Source organism: Salvia hispanica, chromosome 2, assembly GCF_023119035.1.
Source record: "Salvia hispanica cultivar TCC Black 2014 chromosome 2, UniMelb_Shisp_WGS_1.0, whole genome shotgun sequence".
Classification (NCBI taxonomy): Eukaryota; Viridiplantae; Streptophyta; class Magnoliopsida; order Lamiales; family Lamiaceae; genus Salvia; species Salvia hispanica.
In genome coordinates, this window is record NC_062966.1 from 20,947,548 (window position 1) to 20,969,298 (window position 21,751).

At 32.8% G+C, this 21,751-nt stretch overlaps 2 protein-coding genes and 2 pseudogenes across 2 annotated transcripts; 2 read left to right on the forward strand and 2 right to left on the reverse strand.

Annotated features, from left to right (window-relative positions):
• Positions 1-5,400: 5,400 nt before the first annotated feature.
• On the reverse strand, positions 5,401-5,745 carry LOC125206455. The gene has a single exon (XM_048105708.1). It carries the CDS (start codon positions 5,743-5,745, stop codon positions 5,401-5,403), a length of 345 nt encoding a protein of 114 aa, XP_047961665.1.
• A 3,797-nt stretch (positions 5,746-9,542) lies between these two features.
• LOC125206456 (putative late blight resistance protein homolog R1A-10) lies at positions 9,543-11,216 on the forward strand. Its single transcript, XM_048105709.1, has 2 exons — positions 9,543-10,821; positions 10,957-11,216. Exons 1-2 carry the CDS (start codon positions 9,543-9,545, stop codon positions 11,214-11,216), a joined length of 1,539 nt encoding a protein of 512 aa, XP_047961666.1.
• A 104-nt stretch (positions 11,217-11,320) lies between these two features.
• LOC125206457 lies at positions 11,321-14,080 on the reverse strand (annotated as a pseudogene).
• A 3,477-nt stretch (positions 14,081-17,557) lies between these two features.
• LOC125206458 lies at positions 17,558-21,228 on the forward strand (annotated as a pseudogene).
• Positions 21,229-21,751: the final 523 nt, after the last annotated feature.

Here is a 21,751-nt window from a genome sequence, read left to right on the forward strand (position 1 = left end):
ATCCCTTAAAAATAAAAACTATTTTTATTTTAACTCGTCCCTTAAAAAATAGAAACTTTTTTAACTTTCTATTTTAGAAATAGAATCCAACAATTCACTAACACTAATTTTATTATTTTTCTCTTATTTTTTCTTACTTTACCCATTTTCTCTCTTTTTCTCTTATTTTATTACTAATTCTTTTCTCTTACCCCAATTTACTACTCCTATTCTATTACTACTGTATCTCATTAAATATCTGACATTTGGAAATTGAAACGAATTTTTTAGTAGTGTTATTTTGTGAGTTAACGAAGAGAAGTAAAGTAAGAGAGATGAAAAAGTAGAGATAGAGATATTTTCATTTTATGAAACGTTTTATTTTTAATAGAACAAGCTAAAATGGAAAACATTTCATTTCTAAAATGAAAAAGTATTTTACTACTAATTCTCTTCTCTTGCGCCATTTCACTACTCCTATTATGTATTAGTATATTAAAACTTGTACAATCATTTAAAAATTTTCTAAAGAGTAGTAGTAGTGGAGTATATTTTTCAATTTGTCGTTGTCCAAATTTTGTAGTTAACTATTCCGGTTTTTTATTTCTATATTGAGAATATGGAGATTGAGAAAGGGATTAGGATAATGTGCAAAAGGAAAGGAAGGTAATTAGCCTATTACTGCCTGCTCTACGTAAACTCTTTATTTTTAGAGTGAACTACAAAAATAGTTCTGGATTATCGCTTTATCTCACAATCATGAATTCTGTACATTAAAATATCATGAGATAACTCGAACTAAGCGTTATCTCAAAATGGCCATTTTTTCTGTTTCGTGACGAGAATACCCTTTTAGGGAGTTTTGGAGGTTTGAGCAATTTGATCTTTTTATATTTTAAATCGATATTGTTTTCGGTTATGTACTAAATCGATATTATTTCAAAATTATCATTCTTCGTCCCTTTTGGAATCCTTCACTTTGTTTCTTTATTTCAATATTAAATTTAATTTTATAAAATTAAATTTTAAATTTTAATTTTTAAACATCAATAAATTTTTTAATTATTAAAATTATTATTAAATAACAAACTAATAGTTTTAATCAATATTTGATAGTCTAATATTTAATCAATAAGTACTGACGACACCTTAGATTTAAGAGTGAACTACAAAAATGGTCGCTTGGACTATGGGTTTATCTACCATAGTCCCTGACTTTAAAATATCGTCGTAGTCCTGGACTAAGGGTTTATCTCGAAATTGATCCTTTTGGCTTTTTTGGTACCGAAAGTGCCCTTTTGAGGGTTTTGGGGGGTTTGAACAATTTGGTCTTTTTACACTTTTAACATTTTAAATATGATATTATTTCGATATGTACTAAATCGATATTATTTCAAAATTATCATTCTTCGTCCTTTTGGAATCCTTTACTTTATTTCTTTATTTCAATATTAAATTTAATTTTATAAAATTAAATTTTAAATTTTGATTTTTGAATATCAATAAATTTTTTAATTATTAAAATTATTATTAAATAAAAAATTAATAGTTTTAATCAATATTTGATAGTCTAATATTTAATCAATAAGGTACGACGACGCTTAGATTTAAGAGTGAACTAAAAATGGTCCCGACTATGGGTTATCTGCCTAGTCCTGGACTTTAAAAATATCGATAGTAGTCCCTGGACTAAGGTTTATCCGAAATTGATCCTTTTGCCTTTTTTTGGTACGGAAAATGCCCTTTTGAGGGGTTTTGGGGGTTTGGGCAATTTGTCTTTTTACACTTTTAACATTTTAAATATGATATTATTTAGTTATGTACTAAATTTGATATTATTTCAAAATTATCATTCTTCTTCCTTTTGTCATCCTTCACTTTGCTTCTTTATTTCAATATTAGATTTAATTTTACAAAATTTTAAATTATAATTTTTAAATATCAATAAAAAATTTTAATTACAAAAGTTATTAAATAAAAAAATTAATAGTCATAATCAATATTTGAAAGTGTATAATATTTAATCAATATGACAACACTTAGTTTTAATCAATATTTAATAGCTTTAATCATAAATATATCATATAACGATTTATCGAAATAAATATGCATCTAATGTAAATAATATAATTTTTGTTTATTAATTTGAAAACAATCAAAATTTACTAGAAATTTTCAACAAAAATACTCCTATATAAAATTTTTAGTATGATCAAATTTTTAGTCAACTTCATAATATTCAATCACAGCAATTATAACAACGACGAAGGCTAAATAGAATAGCTCTTATTTTTCCATCATGATTAATATTATTTTTGTGTACTTCTTCAATTCATTGAATATTATATTACATAGCAAAAATTAATAGTTTTAATCAATATTTATAGTGTCCATGAATTAATAGTTTAATTAAAAATTTTATTGATATTTAAAAATCAAAATTTAAAATTTAATTTTATAAAATTAAATATAATATTGAAATAAAAAAACAAAGTGAAGGATGACAAAATGGAAGAAAGAATGATAATTTTGAAATAATATCAAATTTAGTACATAACTAAAATAATATCAAATTTAAAATATTAAAAGTGTAAAAATACCAAATTGCCCAAAACCTCAAAACCCTCCAAAGGGCATTTTGTACCCAAAAAGCGAAATGGACCAATTTGAGATAAACCCTTAGTCCAGGACTACGACGATATTTTTAAATTCAGGGCTATGGTGGAGATAAACCAATAGTCCAGGGACCATTTTTGAAGTTCACTCTAGATTTAATTAATATTTAACAGTTTAATCATAAAGAGATCATATAACACAATTTATTACGAAATAAATATGCATCTAATGTATAGGAGAATTTGACTAAAAATATTATGAAGTTGACTAAATCGTGTTATATAATTTATTTATGATTAAAACTATTAAATATTGATTAAAACTAAGGCGTCGTCGTACCTTATTGATTAAATATTAGACACTAAGGAGTAGTAATTTTAATAATTAAAAAATTTATTGATATTTAAAAATCAAAATTTAAAATTTAATTTTATAAAATAAAATCTAATATTGAAATAAAGAAACAAAGTGAAGGGCCAAAAGGGATGAAGAATGATAATTTTGAAATAATATGATTTAATACTAACTAAAATAATACTCCCTCCATCCACGAAAATGAGTCTCGTTTTTCCATTTTGGTCCGTCCTGAATAGAGTCCTGTTCATAATTACCATAAATAGTAAAAGAATAATGCTATGCACACATTATGGCCATCCACACAAGGGTAAAATAGTACTAAACACTATTAAAATATTTTAAAAAAACTAAACCTAGTTGTTAGTGCATAAGTATTTTACAAGATAGTCCTTTCCTTTAAAAACTGTATTATGCATTAATGTACGGCTCGAAGCTTTTCTTCAATAGTACAAAATTAATATTCGGACAATATTTTATAAATAAAGGAGATTAGTCGAGTAAGGAGTAAGGACGATAATTTATATAGTTTTAATTAATGATGATTTATAAATCAAATGATTAGAATATAATTTAAAAGAATGATAAAAGTAATAATGTTAATAATAATGATATTAACAACGTTAATTACTACTACTACTATTATTATTATATAATAGTAGATTATATCACACCTTCAAAGTCTTATTAATTTATAAAATATCATAGGATTATTATGATTTTATATTTGATATTATTAAATAGATATATTAGTCTGTTACATGAATATAGTTTTGTAAATTAGGATATGCAGTACTCCTACTAATTACTCCATCCATCAATTAAAAATAGATTATATTTGCCATTTTAGGATGTTCCTTAAAAATAAAACTAATTGATTTTAATCATTCCTAAAAATATGACATTTCAGCTTTATGGAAAGCTATCTCTATTTATTATCTATATACATCAAGTTATTTACAACTTATATCACCATTAACATACTAAAACTAATGGAATCTCACCATCCACTAACTATTGAACTACTATTCTTTTTCTATACTTTACAAATTTTATTTTAATTCTCGTGTCGTATCATATGACCATATTAGAGACGGAGGAGTAATTTTTAGGGACGGAGTGAGTATTATTTCGATATAAAGGTATAGCATGATTAAACGTATAATAAATACTAGAATGTTATTAACCGACAATTTTAATTTTTTCAACTCATATATAGGATATCGATTAATATTTAGTATTGATTCTAAAAACGAGATATAACTTAAAGCTACAGCATACACCAACTAATTAACTTATTATAATTATTATTAAACACATATGGTTTAAAAATTAAACTTTAATATTAAGAATATTGAATGTAAATTCAAAACTAAATTCACATTATGAATAAATAAATAAAAGTACGTCAAATTAAAACAATCAAAACATAAATACATATACAAACGATACGTAAAAATAAAATTCAACAATAAATAATTGCAATTTTATGATAACAATAAGTTGTTCAATTACTAAATGAGTTTAACTTGCTGTAGCTTTAAGAGAAGGAATAATTAATTAGAGCGTATATAGAAAGCTAATCAAATGTTTTTGGATGATTTAAGGAAAAGGGTAAAATAGTCATGAATATTTTGATACTTTCTAAGTGCATTAAATTTAATTGTAAAATCTGATTATGGCTTAGATAATGTGCTCTTAGATCACCCATGAAATGAGACTCTTATTTGACGAAGGAAGTATCGATTTAAAATATAAAAGACAAATTCCTAATCTCCAAAACCTCCTAAAAGAGTATTTTAAATGCTAAACAATGAAAAATGATCATTTTCGAGATAAACGCATCAAGATTATCCGGAAATATTTTTAAAGTTGAGTTAGCTTCGGCCGAGATAACGCGATAATCCGAGACATTATTTGTAGTTCACACCTATTTTTATTTGAAAACCGTTAAGACAGTTTAAAAACTGTTAAACCTTGTTTTGATACAGTCATATAAATACATACTCCTCTTGATTCTTGACTAGTTCAAAATCCCAGATCCAGATCTTAATGGCGGAAAAACAACATTATTTTGATTTATTTTAATTTTACCCTAAAAAGAAATTTTATTTTGCCCTATGAAAATCAACCAAGGCAAAATGCTGATTATCGGCATCCTTCATCACAGATTCACAATCATAAACAAACGAAGCAAATAAGTAAATTGAATCTACAAGAACGATATGACAAATAAACTCAAAAAGATCCATCACCATTAAACCTAAATTTCACAGCACGGGATTAAAAATTCCCCCATGATCCAAGCATCAAACGGTACCAATTAAAACAAGCACCGAATAAGCGCGTACATAGAAATGAAAACCCTAGATTATTACAATTTGTTATTCAACAAATTTTTAAAAAAAAGCAGAGATAGGCGAGTCGGCAGATTGATTCTTACGCTCCGATTCAACGATCCTCGGCGCGGCCGGACAGATCGGAGGCGAGGCGGGAGGCGATGGCGGAATGGTACATAATGTCGTGAAACGTCGTCGTCTCGATCGTCTTCTTCCGCAGCTCCTTCGCCTTCTGCTCCGTGAAGCAGCCGCGGAAGAGGATCTTGTCGGCCGAGATCCGCCTCGATTCGGCAGCGGGATCGGAGTTTTGGTTGGTAATGTAGTCGGGCTCGGCGGACCAGCCGAGGATGGGCGCCCACCAATTGTTGGATCTGCGGTTCGGATCGGGCTTCGGTGGGTGGGGGATGGCGGTGGTGGCGACGGTGGGGAGGCGGAAGGAGGACAATGTAGCGGCCATTGTGGGATGATTTTGGCTTGATTTGGTAGCGGTGGTAGTGAGAGAGAGAGATATTTTGGTGTGGATTTGGGGTTTGGAATATAGGGAAAGGGGTGTGGGGAAATGGATAAGATTGTAGACGTGGCGAAGACGTGGCTTATTCTATTTTTTTCGCTTTTCCGTGCTTTTTGCTTTTTCTTTTTTCTTTTTCTTTTTCTTTTTTCTTTTTATTTTTGTATTTTTTTTAAAGATAAGGACGTTGGATCTGACCTCAGAATCTGACCCCGGACGGTGGAGAGTGAGAATCTTTTGCACAAATATATATCATCAATTTGTCTTATTTTAAGTACTCCATTTTTTTTACTAACTAGTTTGAATATAGTAATTTGGTTGACGCAAATTAAGCCTTAATTTTATTGAGCAAGAATTTCGGTGAAGTTGGGCAACTAGGAGCTTATGAAACATGGAAAACGGAAAAATTAAAATTAAAAGTAAGGATGTCATTTTTCTTTCATTATATGTTTGTGTTTATTTTTAAGAGGTCTTAGGGTATTTTAGTCTAAAAAAATTTATAAACGAGTAAAAAAGTAATACTACTTTGATTGATATTAACTTATAATTGATGAGCCCGAATGATATTTTAAAGTTAGAGTTTAAAATGAATTTATGACAAAATTCATAGACTATAAAAAATGTTCCTCTAATTTTAATCTCTTTAAAAGGAGGCCAATTTATTAAGATCATTCTTTCGGATAAGGGAATAGGGGTGTACTATGGATGCAGCATAGATAGAATAACGTCATACCACCGATATAGTCCGTTAGATCTCATTTATGGGCGCTAGGATTAAGTTTCAGTGAAAGAACACGAGTTGCGATCTCTTGTATTAGATATTGCGGTCGTGGTAAGACTGCAATATTGTTGCGGTAAGCGCAATATTCAATGAATAACTGCAATCGGTACGTAAAATTAGAAATTTCCTATTTTACCCCTCGTGTTTTTACACGTGGCAACATGACAAACACACGATTTCCGGATCAATGCTTAAAATGGTGGTATGGTATTACAATAAAGAGGTTGTCATCTTAATACATCCCTAGGGAAATATATGATCTGATTCCTTTTGCTTATAGAGAATATCATTATCACTTTTGTCCGAAATAAAATTTAAGTTGCCTTAAATAAATAAATAAAAAAATTAAAATGCTCGATAAATGGTCCAATAAGATAGGGTGACAAACCAAATTGCACTCCATAGACATACGATGTAAGACCATCTCCAACCATCTCCATAAATGAGTTTTGGTGTAGAAATTTTCTCCCCATACACCGAACTCAAACTCATTTTTGGTGTTTTTGTGAAACAACACCAAATATGGTGTTACTTGCAAAAATTTTGTGAGATAAAAACCCAAAAATGGTGTAAATTTTGAATTTGGTGTAAATGATTGGAGTAAAACTACTTTTTGGTGTGTTGTATCTCAAAAATGAGTTTGAGTTTGGTGTAAATGGTTGGAGATGGTCAAGTACCCATTAATTGGAAAATCTTCCACTGCCTTCAATTTGACTCTTTAATTTTGTTAAGATATCTACTAATTTGGTATATAAATATTCATTTATTTGTGATATAATATTCCAATATCTAACTTTTTTAGGTCTGTATTTATTACTCCTCCGTCCTCTTTATGATTTCATTAAACTTTTCTGATTTCATTTTGTAAAAATAATAATAAATAGTTAAAGTGGAGAAATAATAAAGTAAAAAAAAAAGAATAATGTAGATAAGACTCTTCTTTATATTATTTCCTTTTTTACTTTATTATTTTTCCACTTTAATTATTTATTATCATTTTTATAAAATGAGCGAAAAAATCAATGAGGCTGTAAAGCGGAAGAGAATATTACAAACTGCAACTGGTTATTGGACTCGTCTAAAACAAACGAAATTAGTCAAAATAAAGAAAGGAGGTCGCAATGAACTCTATACTAGTACTACAACAATATTCTATTCAAATAATTTACTGAAATATTTAAGAACGCCTGCCAAGATTTAACTCAAAGTTGCAAAGCTTATACCAATAATTTTCAATTCGTATTAGTTTGTTACATGTTTTTATGTATTAATGAGTCAATAGTAGTAGTTTATATTAACTTGTAAGAAACGATTAAATTTATTCATATACAATAAACTAAACTGCATGGTCCTTGTTTTTTGTACATGTCTAATTTGATCAACATTAGACCTATTAAATTAGCATTTTGGTAGTTACGGTAAAATTTCACGAGAAAGATCAATGAATAAAATAATACTACACGGTTTTGGAATATTTTAGTCCCATCCTTTGTTGTACATCTCATTTAGAAAATTCAACTCTTTAACATACGACAACTCAATTTATTGAGTCTAAAACTTGAACAAAAAAAGGAGTTAAAATTAGAGATGGCAGCAGCTTATGCAGCTCTAGTTTCCTTGTTGAATACCATGGATCAGATCCAGATTCATCCTCGCCTTTACGCTTGTTTCGACAACAACCAATTACAATCTCTCCGCGAAAAGGTCGATTTCGTTCTAGATTTTGTGGAGAACTATTCCGATGCTGTGATCCCCGAAAAGACTGGCTTCCTCGAAGATCTCATGGTGAACGACGAAGCAACAGAAGCAGAAGATTTGATGAGGCGAATCGCAGCTGCAGCTCATGAAGCTGAAGATGCAATCGAAGTCGAAGCAGCAGATCGAATCCATGCTGCTGCATCCACTCAACAAAGCCCCTCATTCTTCCACAAGGTTATGCAAGACATGGATTATATCATGGAAAAAGTTGTCAAGATTAAAGACGAAACTGGATTCATAAAGTCCTTTTCATCTCCATCTCCATCTCCGTCTCCATCACTGCCTCTTGAAACTGCCAGCATAGTGGGATTCGACAGCTACCTCAAGCGGCTTTGGGACCAGCTCGCCGGACATCATGCTGGCAGGATAATAATCCCGATCGTTGGGATGGGCGGAATTGGCAAGACCACTCTTGCAGAATATATGAAAGTTCAAACATCCTCCAGAATTTCAACGTTCATGCTTGGGTTACTGTGTCTCAAGAACTCAGTCCAAGAAAATTCTTTCTACAAGCACTTTCTTGCCTAGGAGTATCCAGTGATGACAGGGAAACAACCAGTGATCAGCAACTAAGTCTTGAGTTGCACAAGATCTTATTCAATAGGAGATATTTTATCATCTTGGATGATGTGTGGGGTGTTGATGATTGGGATAGTATCAAGTCTTTCTTCCCAGAAAATAAGAACAAAAGCAGCAGCGAGTGCCCATTGAATATGCAGAGGCCGAGGAGTTGCTGGGGCCAGAGCTGAATTTTGAGACGGTTGAAGCGGAAGGCCTTCACCGAGGGAGACGAACAAGAAGCCGAGAAGGAGAACAAGGCCACCGGTTAGATTTGGTGACTTCGTCTCCAAATAAGGCGTGGCGCTCTTTTTATTATTTTAGTTAATTTATGTTTTGCGTTAGTTATTATCTTTATTATTATTTTTGAACAATTGGGTCGGCGATTTATAAGCTCCGTTCCGGGTTTTCTTTGTTGGTTCTTTCCCGGACCGTAAAATCGAACCAACCCTAGGGTCCTTAGAATATAAATAGGCGCTAAATTCATCAATAAAGATCATCGATATTTCGCCTACTTTCTCTTCTCTTTACTCTGTTTTTCTACAACCCTAAGCGGTCGTCGGGAATAAGCCTCTGGGGACTTCTACAAATCACTATCCGACCTGTGTTGAGAGGAATACTCTTAACACACTCTCTGTGGATTTTCTTGATGATAAAAACAGTTGGGACCTTTTTTTTCGCCAAGGCATTTGCACAACAAGGCTGCCCTTCTGAATTGGAGGAAGTTGGGAGGAAAATCGTCAAGAAATGCAAAGGACTTCCACTGGCAATCGTGGTGATTGGGGGCCTTCTTCGAGAATCACCCAAGTCACAAGAATACTGGGAAAAGATTGCTAAAGAGAAGCACTTGGTTCTTGATTCAGTAGAGGGCTACAAACCATTGAACATTCTGTACTTGAGCTATACGTACTTGCCACTTTGCTTGAAACTGTGTGTTCTTTACCTGGGAATATGTGCAGACTACGGCCTTGAAATGACCGAACTCATCAAACTTTGGGTGGCCGAGGGTTTCATAAAGCAGAATAAAACCCGAAGTTTGGAAGAAGTTGCAGAGGGCTACATAGACGACCTTGTCCACCGAAGTCTCCTCTTCCGCACTCCTCTCATAGTATACAGGAAAATGGTAAAATACAGCATTCACGATCTCGTGAGAGACTTATGCATGAGGATAAGTGAGAAAGAGAGCCTTTTATGTGTCGAACGAGACCAAAACGGGAAGCGTCACGTTGCAGTTGATAAAAGAAGTGCAATGTTGTACACCAGAGAAACAGTATCACATCATCGTCCAATCATATCCCGTGAAAGATGGGCAGCAGGGCGGCTAAGGGTGTTGGTTCGCGACATCCGTCGCATTGACTACACTTATCCCGAAGTGAACTCCCGCCTTTTGTACCATGAAGCAGATAAGGATGACGAATATAGCGACATTAACCCTCATGATTATTGGTCGGTTACTTACGAGCTTTCTTCACCGATATCACTACTTTGGAGTCTGCAGACTATCATTGTCACTGAAATCTCAGACGTTGTGGCACCGTCTGAGATTTGGGAGATGCCGCAGCTTAGGCATATCGATATATCATCTGTCAGTATTCCCAGTCCGGCTCCTAGTAGCGACGCTGTTGTTTTGCATTACCTACAGACACTTCGTGATGTGGAGGACTTGGTTTTCACTGAGGATGTCTGCAAGAGAATACCCAATGTTAAGGAACTGGAGATTTCTCATTATTTCCATGAACGTGGTGAGGCGAGTTCTCGCTACCATCTCCACGATGTTGGTCGGTTCGACAAGCTTGAGAAGCTCGTGTACTCTTGCAATAGCTTGGAGTTTCTAGAAGGTTCCTCACGGAACCTCAGGCTCCCGAGTTCCCTCAGGGAGTTGCAGTTGAATGACTGCAAGCTTGACTCATGTGATGTGAAGATTCTTGGTTCGTAGCCTCATCTCGAACTTCTTCTATTGCATAAGGTGGCTGTGGGACAGGAGTGGGATTTTGGGGAGGAGGAATTTGATTGCTTGAAACACTTGAGCATTAATCAGTGTGATGATCTGATTTGCTGGATAGCAGACAGCTATACTTTTCCTGTGTTAGAGAGGCTTTCACTTCAATCATTATCCAATTTCGAAGAGATTCCTTCAGCCATCGGAGAGATTCCAACACTGAAGAGAATCTCAATGTATGATTGCAGAGAATCTGCTTGCATATCAGCAGTTAACATTCTAGAGGAGAAGGAGGAGAGCTTTGAGCATTTTGGGCTTCGAGTTGAGATCAAGTTCAGTAAGAGAGTGATGCAGAAATGCTGGGGGAAAAGTCGAATTCGGTAGCAAAAATCTTCTCATCTCTGGCTTCCGTTGATTGTGGTATTTTGTCTTTAACATCAAATGATAGAAGCTCATTCTTATTCAAAAAAGAAGAATCCCTCAAACATTTAGACAATGTAACACCAGGTAAAACTATAAACACTAACCGGCCTCCGTTGCCTTCCCCTCAGTTGGCAGTTGTTGTTTCTTGTTCTTGTCATCGACAATAGCGCCTTCTCCATCTGTCGTGTAACCTCGTTCACGACAGCCTTCACGCCTGAGAAGGTCCGTTGGCAGCTGAACTCTCCGGCTCAGCATGATCAAACGGACCGGTCTGCCATATTCTAACAGTCCCATCTTCAGATCCAGAGGCGTATGATTCACCTCCAGGTGAGAAACGAACACAATGCACCGGACCATGGTGCCCCTTGTTACACCCTGAATTAAATCACAACAATATGTAAGACCAGAAATGAATTAAGTCAAGCCTTCTATTCGATAAAATCGATGTTTGGTAGTTATAATTCAGAGCTTACCGATTTCTTCTCCAGTGTGAAAGTCGAATAAATGGACCCACATGTCTTCTCCACCTGCAATGAACTTGTTGCCAAGCTTCGGCTCCAACGAGGCTGACTCCATTACACAGGGCATGTCGTAGCTCTTGACCAGACCGAAGCTGTTTCAAGCGTTTTGCATGTTAGTTTTTCTAGTGCACTTTACACAATTAGGAAAGAAACAGACGTACTGATTTGCATCCCAGAACTTAATGGTCGATCCATCAGCAGTTGTTATATAGCGGCCATCTTGACTCACTTCAACGCTGGTTGTAGAAGACTTTGTCTCAAGTGTTCGAACAATCGTTCCAGTTCTCACATCCCATAACCTATGGCCATCATTTTGAGTAGCAAAGCATCAAGTTTAAGTTCTAAAATGATAATGCAATAAAAAGGAATTGCCATTCGTTAAAAAGAGTGAATTGAAAACGATCTCTGCATATATTCATGTTAGTTTTGAGTTTGCAAATTTTAAAGGATTAGAAATAGCAACCTCATAAAATTTGCATTATTTAACGTACCTCACCCCACCCATGTCGTGCAAGAGCCTAAGATTGTCTGATCGCTATGGAGCCAAGCAAGCGTTCTAACTGAACCAGGAGAATTTTCAAGTTCCCTGGGTGGTGCATCCGGACTATTCAAATCAAATATACGAAGAACTTTTTCCATCCCTCCAGTTAGCAGCAAGTGAGTATCCTACAAATTGATGGAAAAGTTCAATCATCATGATTTGCTAAGTCACCATAACTGTTCCGATCCTAGGATATGTTTTAAGCTAGAAACTGATTCTATCACACGCGTATATAAGTTTTGATATTTTACACAAGCAAACTGCGTAGAGTGCAAAGAACAAAAGTCAAGAAACAAAACTAAAAATACTACTCCATAAATCAATTTCAGAAATCAACATTTTCAAACCATGCTAAGACAAAAGTTTCACCACCTCAAATTCAAGCTTAGAAATATGCTTTGGGAAGCCAAATTAGAGGCTTCATTTTATACTTGGGATATCGAGAGTTCAGAAATTCAAAAGGGACATAAATTAATACGGAGATTTCACAATAAAATCAACAGAAAATATTAAATAGATACAAAGAACGATGAATAAACATTTGAAGTGGCAAGTAACAGAAAACAGTACCTCTGAGAAGGAACAAGCACGAACAATGTGCTTGTGCTCAAACAGATCAAAACATCTCCAGTTAGTGCATCCCACAACTTCCTGCAAACCAATGAACATAACAGAAAAAATGAAATTAGTATGGTAAACAAAGCTCAATATGCGACACTTGCTTATATGGACAGTCACATCGGGACGTGAGAATAAGAAAAATCAATTCCAACATATGTTTCTCTGCAATCATCTAAACGACTATATTGATTCTTAAATAAAAGAAACACAAATATTTAACATACGCAGAAAAATCCGCTGATGCAGTTGCTACAGCAAACCATGTTTGCCCAGGCAGCAACTCCACACTGCCCCTTTTATGTCCTAGAAAGGTTCCAATCCAGTCTCCAGTTTCTCCATTTCTCAACATCGGTGAGGAATCTGGGGAGAGAGAGAGATTCCATAGTCATTAAATGGGCAAAGCACACAAAGTCACAGATGTGCTTTCAAACACAAAGAACAAATCAAGAAAAACTAATTTCAAAGGTAAAATTTAATAGGTAACTTCAAACAATAACACAAACCATCACTGCAAAAGAGGCTGTTGGCAAATTAGATTAGTTCGTGAACTACATATCTTATATAGAAATAACATATACATAGGAAACAACAGCCTTAAGAGCACTAAAATATGATCATTAACTGAAAACAGTCCTGCACATAGTTCTGCATACTTTCTCTTTTTCTTTCTTTCTTATTCAGTTTCCATCACACTCCAAAACTCAACATTTCTCCTAAAAACACTATAGCCAAATGCGTTGCTCTGATATCTCCTTCACATCAAACAACCATAGGCTGGTTAAATAAAAACACATCCCGCTAACCATAAAATAGCTTCATCTAATATAATAACATCACAATGCATCAAATGTACATTAACATTTATAGAAACGAAAACACCAAATTCCAAACGCTACAATCACATAATGATCTATTTGTTTCCCTGAGCATAAAAAAGCAATGCATTATTTGCATGAACACACATCAGCTTAAAATACACAATTACCCTTGCTGGAACTAACAAGGAAGAAACCATCCGGCGTTATCGGGCTGTAGAACAGGTCGACAACGGGCCGAGAATGCCCATGGCAGATCAATGGAGCTACCACCTTCTTCTTGTCCATTCTTCGACCTAATCTCAACACAAAAAACTCTACCTTCCCAATGAAAAAGCAAATTCTCTATCCAAATTACTGTATAGAAATCACAATTCCCACAATCCGACAATCGGAGGTCCCAAACGTCTGATTCAAATTCAAATTAGAAATGAAAAAAAAAAGAAGCAAATGTGGCCTGTGACATAAAAATCAAGGCTTTATTACAGATCAAGGTGAAGCAGCATCAATAATTGTGTATATATGTATGTATTGACGGTGATGCACGGAGGTGGGAAACCCTAGTGTTTATGATTATGAATCCATTGAGAGCTTCGTGCGGATCCCAACCAACCATGATCAAATTTATTAGTCAATTGCAGAAGAACTTCAGAGGTAGAAGAGTGAGTAATTTATAGGTGAAGAAAGATTAAGCTTTTTAATTATTTAAATTAAAATTGGTATTAGTATAATGTAATTAAAATGTATATACATCCATGCCCTTTTTTAAATTTCTAAGTTTTTTTTAATGGTAGTAGTAATTTATTGTTCCAATGTACTACTAACGGGGTCTATTTAATTGATAAAAACCCTTTAACAAAAAAAGGGTAAATCTTATTTGATTTTAAAATAATAATAGATTTCTTCAATCTAAAAAAAAGAGCAAAATATCAAAAGGGAATATCCCAAAAGTTTTCATAGATAATTTTTGGGAAAGTTTTTTTATATCCTAATTACAAAAAATTAAATAGAATGTATCAACAAAATCAGAAAAAACCAATATTTATTTGGATTTTTTAAAGATTTTTGATAAAAAAGATAAAGTTCAAATTTAAAATAAAAAAAATCAAATTTCTATCCAACCCCTCAAAAAATATGCAATTGAGATCTCGTTGAAACTTATAAAATTATTTTTTTGATATATTTTTGCAAAAAAAAAATTTTAAAACGGGGGAGGTTCGAAATTTAAAGTTTTAAGATAATTTTTTTAAAAAAGAAATTAAAACCCCTCAATTTTATTTATTAATTTTTTTTAAATTAAAAAAATAATCACGTTATTTAAAATTTATCTTAAATTAATTAAATTTAATTTTTTATATAATTTAAAATTATCCCCCACCAATAAATAAATAAAGGGTTATTGATTTTAAAGATGAGTAACTACATAAATAAGACGATCTTTCAATTTCATAAATTAAAAATTATCTTTTTTTTTATATGCTTTTTTTCCCCCATAAAAAAAACCCCCCTGCATCAAATTGATTTTTTTACAAATGATATTTTTAAATTTAAATTTTGGGAGACCAAATAGTGATCTTTTTTTTTTCCTTTTCCTTTTTTAAACATTTTTCTTCCTTTCTTTTTTTTTTTTCTCCTTAGTTTATGTTTCTTCTTTTTTTTTTCTTTTTCTTTTCTTTTTTTCTTTTACGTTTTTTACATACATCTAATTGTATTAATAATATAAATCAAGAACCAAATGTCAATTAAATTAATTATTTTAAGTAATTAAATCAATTGAATTTTTTATTAAATTTTATACTCATTTTAATTAAACACCTAACAAAATATTAACCCTTTTTATCAAAATGAATACACCAATGTTAAATTTTTTTTAAGGCTATATTAATAAGTTACTAATTTAATGTAAAATAATAATAATAATAAAAAAATAATAATAATATTATTATTATTAGATAATATTATGGTGATTCATGATTTAATAATTATACTCTAATTATTTATTAACTACTAACACTTTTTAGTATTATAATAATAATTAAATATAATTATATCTATAATTATAATTAAGTAAATTTGAATGATATAAAAATAAATTAATTATTAATCTATAACGTCAAAATGATAGTATTAATATTGATTAAAAATAATAGTATAAAGAGTGAGGAGAATGAGAGAAGATATTATAATATCACTTTTGTACTAATTTTATTTATGTCCAAAATATCCTTTATGACATGAATGAGAAAATGTATTTGTTTAGAGGCTTTTTGGGAAAAAATAATTACATCAAAAACCAAAAATGTGATTTATAGGTACCAAAAACGATATAAAATAAAGATCGATACCATTTACGTGCGAAAAAAAGATCGTGTACCATTTATGTAGTTCACTCTAGAATATAAACGACTAAGTTTGGGATAAATTTTTAAACTTAAGGAAAAAAATCATAAAACGATATTTTTTATTCTGATTTAAAAGGGTGTCATTTCTAAAATTGACTAGTAAAAGTGGATTAAGGTTAGGAACGTAATCGGGATAACCCATTCGGTTGCTAACCCATTCGGGTCATTGGGCTATTTGGGTGCGGCATTAGGTTATGATTTTTCGGATCATAAATTTTCAACCCTAACTCTAACCCGCTGATTTTGGGCTAACCCATCGGGCTATTCGGCCTAAAAGCTTTCAAAATAATCTCTTGTATCAAAAAATTTTTCTATAAAATGATTTTAAATTTTAGATACTTTTTTCTTTTAGGTAAGAATCATATAAAATCTTCAAATTTGCATAGTTTTATTCAATAATACTTGAAAGTTAAGCCTTTCATCTCCATCAACTACAATATAAATTAAAACTTCGTGTCGTCATTATTATGGCATTGTTCTAAATAATCCTTTTTTTGAAAATTAAAAATCATATCTTACATAATCATTATTAAAATGATAAATATATTAAGATTTTGATGGGTTAGTTCTTAATTTTGTCTTGATTGGCTTTGGGGGTGGTAAGACACTAATGGCGTATGATGAGACTATGCAATAATGAATTGAGATGGAACTTGAAAGCTATATGTTGGGTCGAGTGGAAAAGTGTGAATGAAGATTGAATAAGACTAATGATTGTGTAGAATGAAGATTGAGGATTCAAAAATATAAAAAAACCCTAAACTTAATATTTTATAATTAAAATTCACAACTCATCGGCCAACCCGCAACCCGTTACTGTTTTATATTCGGTAATAAAATTAAAACTAACCCGCTATATTAGGGTTGTTCTACCCACGGTTTTCAGTTGAATTGAAATCCTAATTAAGGTAAAAGAAATAAATAAAAGATGAAAAAATAAAAAAATGAAGGAGAATAAAGTAAGAGATAAATAAAATAAATGAGAAAAAATGTGTTACTTTTACTAAAAAAAAAGTAAATGACTTCACTACCATGTAACTATTAAAAAGCATAAAAATAACTCCACTACTATCAACGAGACTAAAAAAAATCATAAATTTTGGTTAAAATGTAATTCTATGAGCTATTATCTCATAAATGAATATACTATTTATCAAAAACATTAAGAGATTTGGGAAATTCAAATTTAATTTAAAAATCGAACACCAATAAAATTTACATAGTACCCCATGATTAGGATCAAATTTTAAATTTATAATAGTAAATCGATGGAAATTTGTTTGGGGGAAAAGGGGGAAGAGTGTGAGGGGAGAGCTTCAAGGATTTTTAATCCCCCCTTTTAGCTTGGCAAAGACAAAACCCAATTATTCTCCGATCCAATCACGTCAAACGAGGGGTATCAATGGGGGACGGCGGCGATAGGCGTTCGGCGGGGTCGATAAACCCAAAGCCGAACCACCAACAAGGGCTGTTTCCCGGCGGCAAAGGGCCTGCCAGTTTTTCAAAAGTATTCGGGGATTTGCAGCTGTCGGTACGCCAAAAAGACCCCACGATCTCCAGCGCCTCGAAGCTCAGCGCAATGACCTTAATGCTCGAGGTTTTTTCCCAATTCGCTTATGGTTCAAAGGGAATGTGTAATTTTAATTGATTGTTGCTTTTTAGGAAAACCCTAGGCTGGGTGGTAGTTTCGTTTTCATTATGCTCTCAAATTGTGAAATTTTTGCTGTAATTATTTTTTTAGGTTTCTGTAGGTGATAATTTAGAGGTTTTCCCAAACCCCGTTTATTAGTTTATTTAATTTCTAGGGGGTTTTTTTATCATGTTTTATGCACTTTTCTTCAAAAAAAATAGTACTAATGGGAATTTTTACTGTCTGCTAACTGCTTGTTTTGTTATGAATGACGAATGAGCAGCAAGAAATTTCAGGCATGAATTTAAGATCTTGTTGCTAAAAAAATTTTTTTGTTTTCTGTAATTTATGTTTAATGTTTTTTCCCTTTCGTCTTCTATACATTTCATAGTACCCCTTTCCAAATGGTGATTCAACATTTCACTTGAAACCAACCCAAATTTTTGGGGGGGCCCTTTATGGTAATAAAACCCTTAAAGAATTTTTTTATCTTCATCTGAATGCCAGCGTTGTTTTTAAAGAAGTGCTATCAATAGAAATTGGTCGAGATGGACATAAGTCTTAAATAAGAAACCAATCTTTTGGGAAAAAGGGGCATGCTTGGCATCTTTATATGAAAGTACTTGTTTCCCTTAATGGCAGGAGGTCTTTAAAAGGGAAAGGGTTTTGCGGTTTCCTTCAGGAGCCTGGATCGTATGTTGGGAAGTTGTCAAAGTTTGGGAAAATAAAAGGTCCTTTTGGGGTTGGTTGTTACTGTTAACAACATTTTCCTATTTTTTTTTAAAAGGGACGATATCAAATCAGTCAATATCATCCCTCCTCCTTCATCCAATGTAACATAATTAAAAAAAACAGAAATAATGGGTTTTGGTCTAGTATGCCTTCTTCCCTAATACTTTCACTTGCCACTAAAAAAAAATGAATTGGCATTTTTTCTATAACTAGAACATCTTGGTCCTTTGAATTTAGCTACTTTAGCAATGGGTTTGGGGAAAAATTTTATGCAGTGAAGGTTAAAATGTACTACTCATAATATTCCTTGTTGCTGCTGAAAAAATTTAATGGGGTCCGTGAATATCATATTTGAATATGTATATGCTAGAAAAAATGGTCAAAATGTATACTTCAGCGATGTTATTTCTTTTTTATACTTTAGGTATTTAGGGAGGTATCACTTTATCCCCCAAGAAGAAATTTTTTATTCAAACTTTTACCTCCTTAACTAAAAAAGAGGGGGAAAAAGAGAGGTTTATGACTCCATTTTATGCACAGAGAAAGAAAAAAAGACATGAGCTATGTTCTTTTTTTGGGGGTTTTTATTATGGTCCCCAGTCTGATAAAATTTGCTGTTGCACTGGAACATTCTTTCTCAAATTTAATGTTTTAGCTTTCTGCTAAGCAGAAATTTTGTGTTGTTTTGTTGTCTTTGCTTAGGTCCATCCCGGGGGCAAGTATGTAGTTGACATTGACAAGAGCATCGATATCACTAAGATTACACCTTCCCGGGGGTTTCTCTACGTAATGATAGCTATGTGCTCCCCCTTGGTCCTGCCTAGTAAAGTTGATCCGTTTGAACCTAATGAAAGTTGAGAAAATTCCAGATTCCACTTTGACATGATTGGGGGTCTTGACCAGCAAATTAAAAAGATAAAAAAGGTCTTATCCTTGTTTGTCTTTTTTTTTGTTCATCTGGATTATTTTTCATTGCCCCACATTTTGAGATGGTTAATGTTTTAAAAATTAGGAAGTAACCAATTTATTGCAGTATTTTTTTCTCTTTCATTTTTTTTTGGGGGTGGATGGTATAAAGGGGGTTTTTCCCCCTTTTTTTCACCCTCATCAGGGAAAACCCATCTTTCTCAATTCTCATACCCCGCTGTCTGGTGTTATGGGGGATTGAGCTTCCCAAACAAGCACCCAAATTGTTTGGAAAATCTAGGAATAGCCCAACCAAAAGGGAACTTCTGAACCCAATCCCTTACTGTTGCCTTTCTTGTCATTCCATATTTTCTAACATTTATATTTTTTAATTTATAAAGGGGGTGTTGCTATATGGTCCTCCTGGGTGGCAAGACCCGCTGGCAAGGGCAGTGGCTCAAACCCCCAACGCTGCACTTTCATCCGGTTTCGGGGTCTGGGGCTAGTTCAGAAGTACATTGGTGAAGGATCTAGGATGGTTAGAGAACTCTTCGTCATGGCCAGGTTAGTCTCTTTTAGCATCATCCATCTCAGTTTATTTTTCCCAAAAAGTATTCCCTGTGATGCATTACTGATGTGGTCTTTTGACAGGGGAAAAATTTTTCCATCCATCATCTTCATGGATGAAATTGATAACATTGGATCTGTTTTGTATGGGGGAAACTTTGGGAAATGGAAATGGGGGATAGTGAGGTTCAGCCAACTATGTTTGGGGGCTTTTTTAATCAACTTGATGGCTTTGAAGCCTCTAACAAGATAAAAATGTGTCTATGTGCTTACTTATTTTGTACCCAATCTTGTTCTTTCCTTTTATTTTAAAAAAAAGAGTCCTTTTATACCGGGTTTTAACAATTTTTTCATTTTCTTTCTGCTCTATACAGGTACTGATGGCTACCAATAGAATTGACATTCTGGACCAAGCTCTTCTTAGGCCTGGAAGAATTGATAGGAAGATTGAAATTCCCAAATCCCAATGAAGAGGTTAGTGGTGCATGTTCAGAACGCATTTTTAAAACTTGCAAAATAGAAATATAGAAAATATTCATTTAATGCACAGAACCTTTTGAATTCCAATTTTTCCCTACAATTTTTGTATTCTTGTCTAAATTAATAATTCTGGTTTGGCCTATTTTCTTTGACTTCCAAATACTAATTTTTGGAAACTTTCCAGTCCCCCGGGGATATCTTTAAGATTCATTCCCAAAGGGAAAAAGGTGTCGGAATTGATCTAAAAAAAGATCGCCAGAAAATGAATGGAGACCCGGTGCAGAACTTAAAAAGGGATGCCTTTTTTTGGTTACATTAGAGCTTTACCCCCTTTTAATGAATGAATCATGTAAAATTCTTTTTTTTCTTCTTGTCACACCTAATTGGTTTTTTAATGGCGGAGATTCTTCTCCCCGTTTTGGGTAAAAATCAGAAATATGTTGGAATATGATGCAATTATCTGTTGCTTGTTATTGAAGTTTCCCAATTTTTATAACCAAAAAGTTCAATTGCATCGTTCAATTGCCGGGCCCTTAGTTTATCTATATCTTCCGTACTGTGGTAATGGTGCTTTAGATCAGGAGAACAGTATCGAAATTTATGATATACTTTTGGCAGGCTGTTTTGCACTAAGGGGGAATGTTTGCTCTGAAGAGAGAAGGGTTCATTTTACTCAGGAGGACTTTGGGGATGGCGGGGCCAAGGTCATAAAAAAGGAAACCCGGAAAAAAATGTGTTGGGGAAACTCTGGGAAATAGATTAATGATAGAATATTACACATTACTGTTGATCTGGGGCCCTTTATGATTAACCAAATTTATGAATAAACCAGCAGACTCAGTTTATTCATTACTCATAGCTCGTATTTTTGATACGTTGCATTTGTTGTTTTATTTTTGGTAGTTTTTTATGCTTATTGTTAGTTTGGTTTTAAATTTTATAAAATTACAATCTATTAAAACTTCACAAAAATCTAGAATAAATGAGCCCTAGAAAAAACCGAATTGAAAAAAAACAACCGAGTCCCCTTTTTTCCCTTTTAAAATTTCTCAATTCCATTCATTTTAAAAATCTTACAAAACTCATTTCCAACAAAAAAAAAATATATATAAAAAAAAAAAAAAAATCGGGGAAAAACACAAATAAATTTAACTAACAGATCCCAAAAAAAAAAGGGGAGCAGGACTTGGGCTTCTTTTTGGAGAAAATTTACAACATAATTGGGGATGAAAACACAAAGCTACCTAGCAACTACATGAAATATGATCAAGCAACCTTTGC

Coding starts and splice junctions, on each gene's coding strand:
- LOC125206455 (XM_048105708.1), bottom strand. CDS start 5,745: ATGGCCGCTACATTGTCCTCCTTCCGCCTCCCCACCGTCGCCACCACC.
- LOC125206456 (XM_048105709.1), top strand. CDS start 9,543: ATGATAAAAACAGTTGGGACCTTTTTTTTCGCCAAGGCATTTGCACAA. Junction 10,822..10,956: donor ATGTGATGTGAAGATTCTTG/GTTCGTAGCCTC, acceptor TTTGCTGGATAG/CAGACAGCTATACTTTTCCT.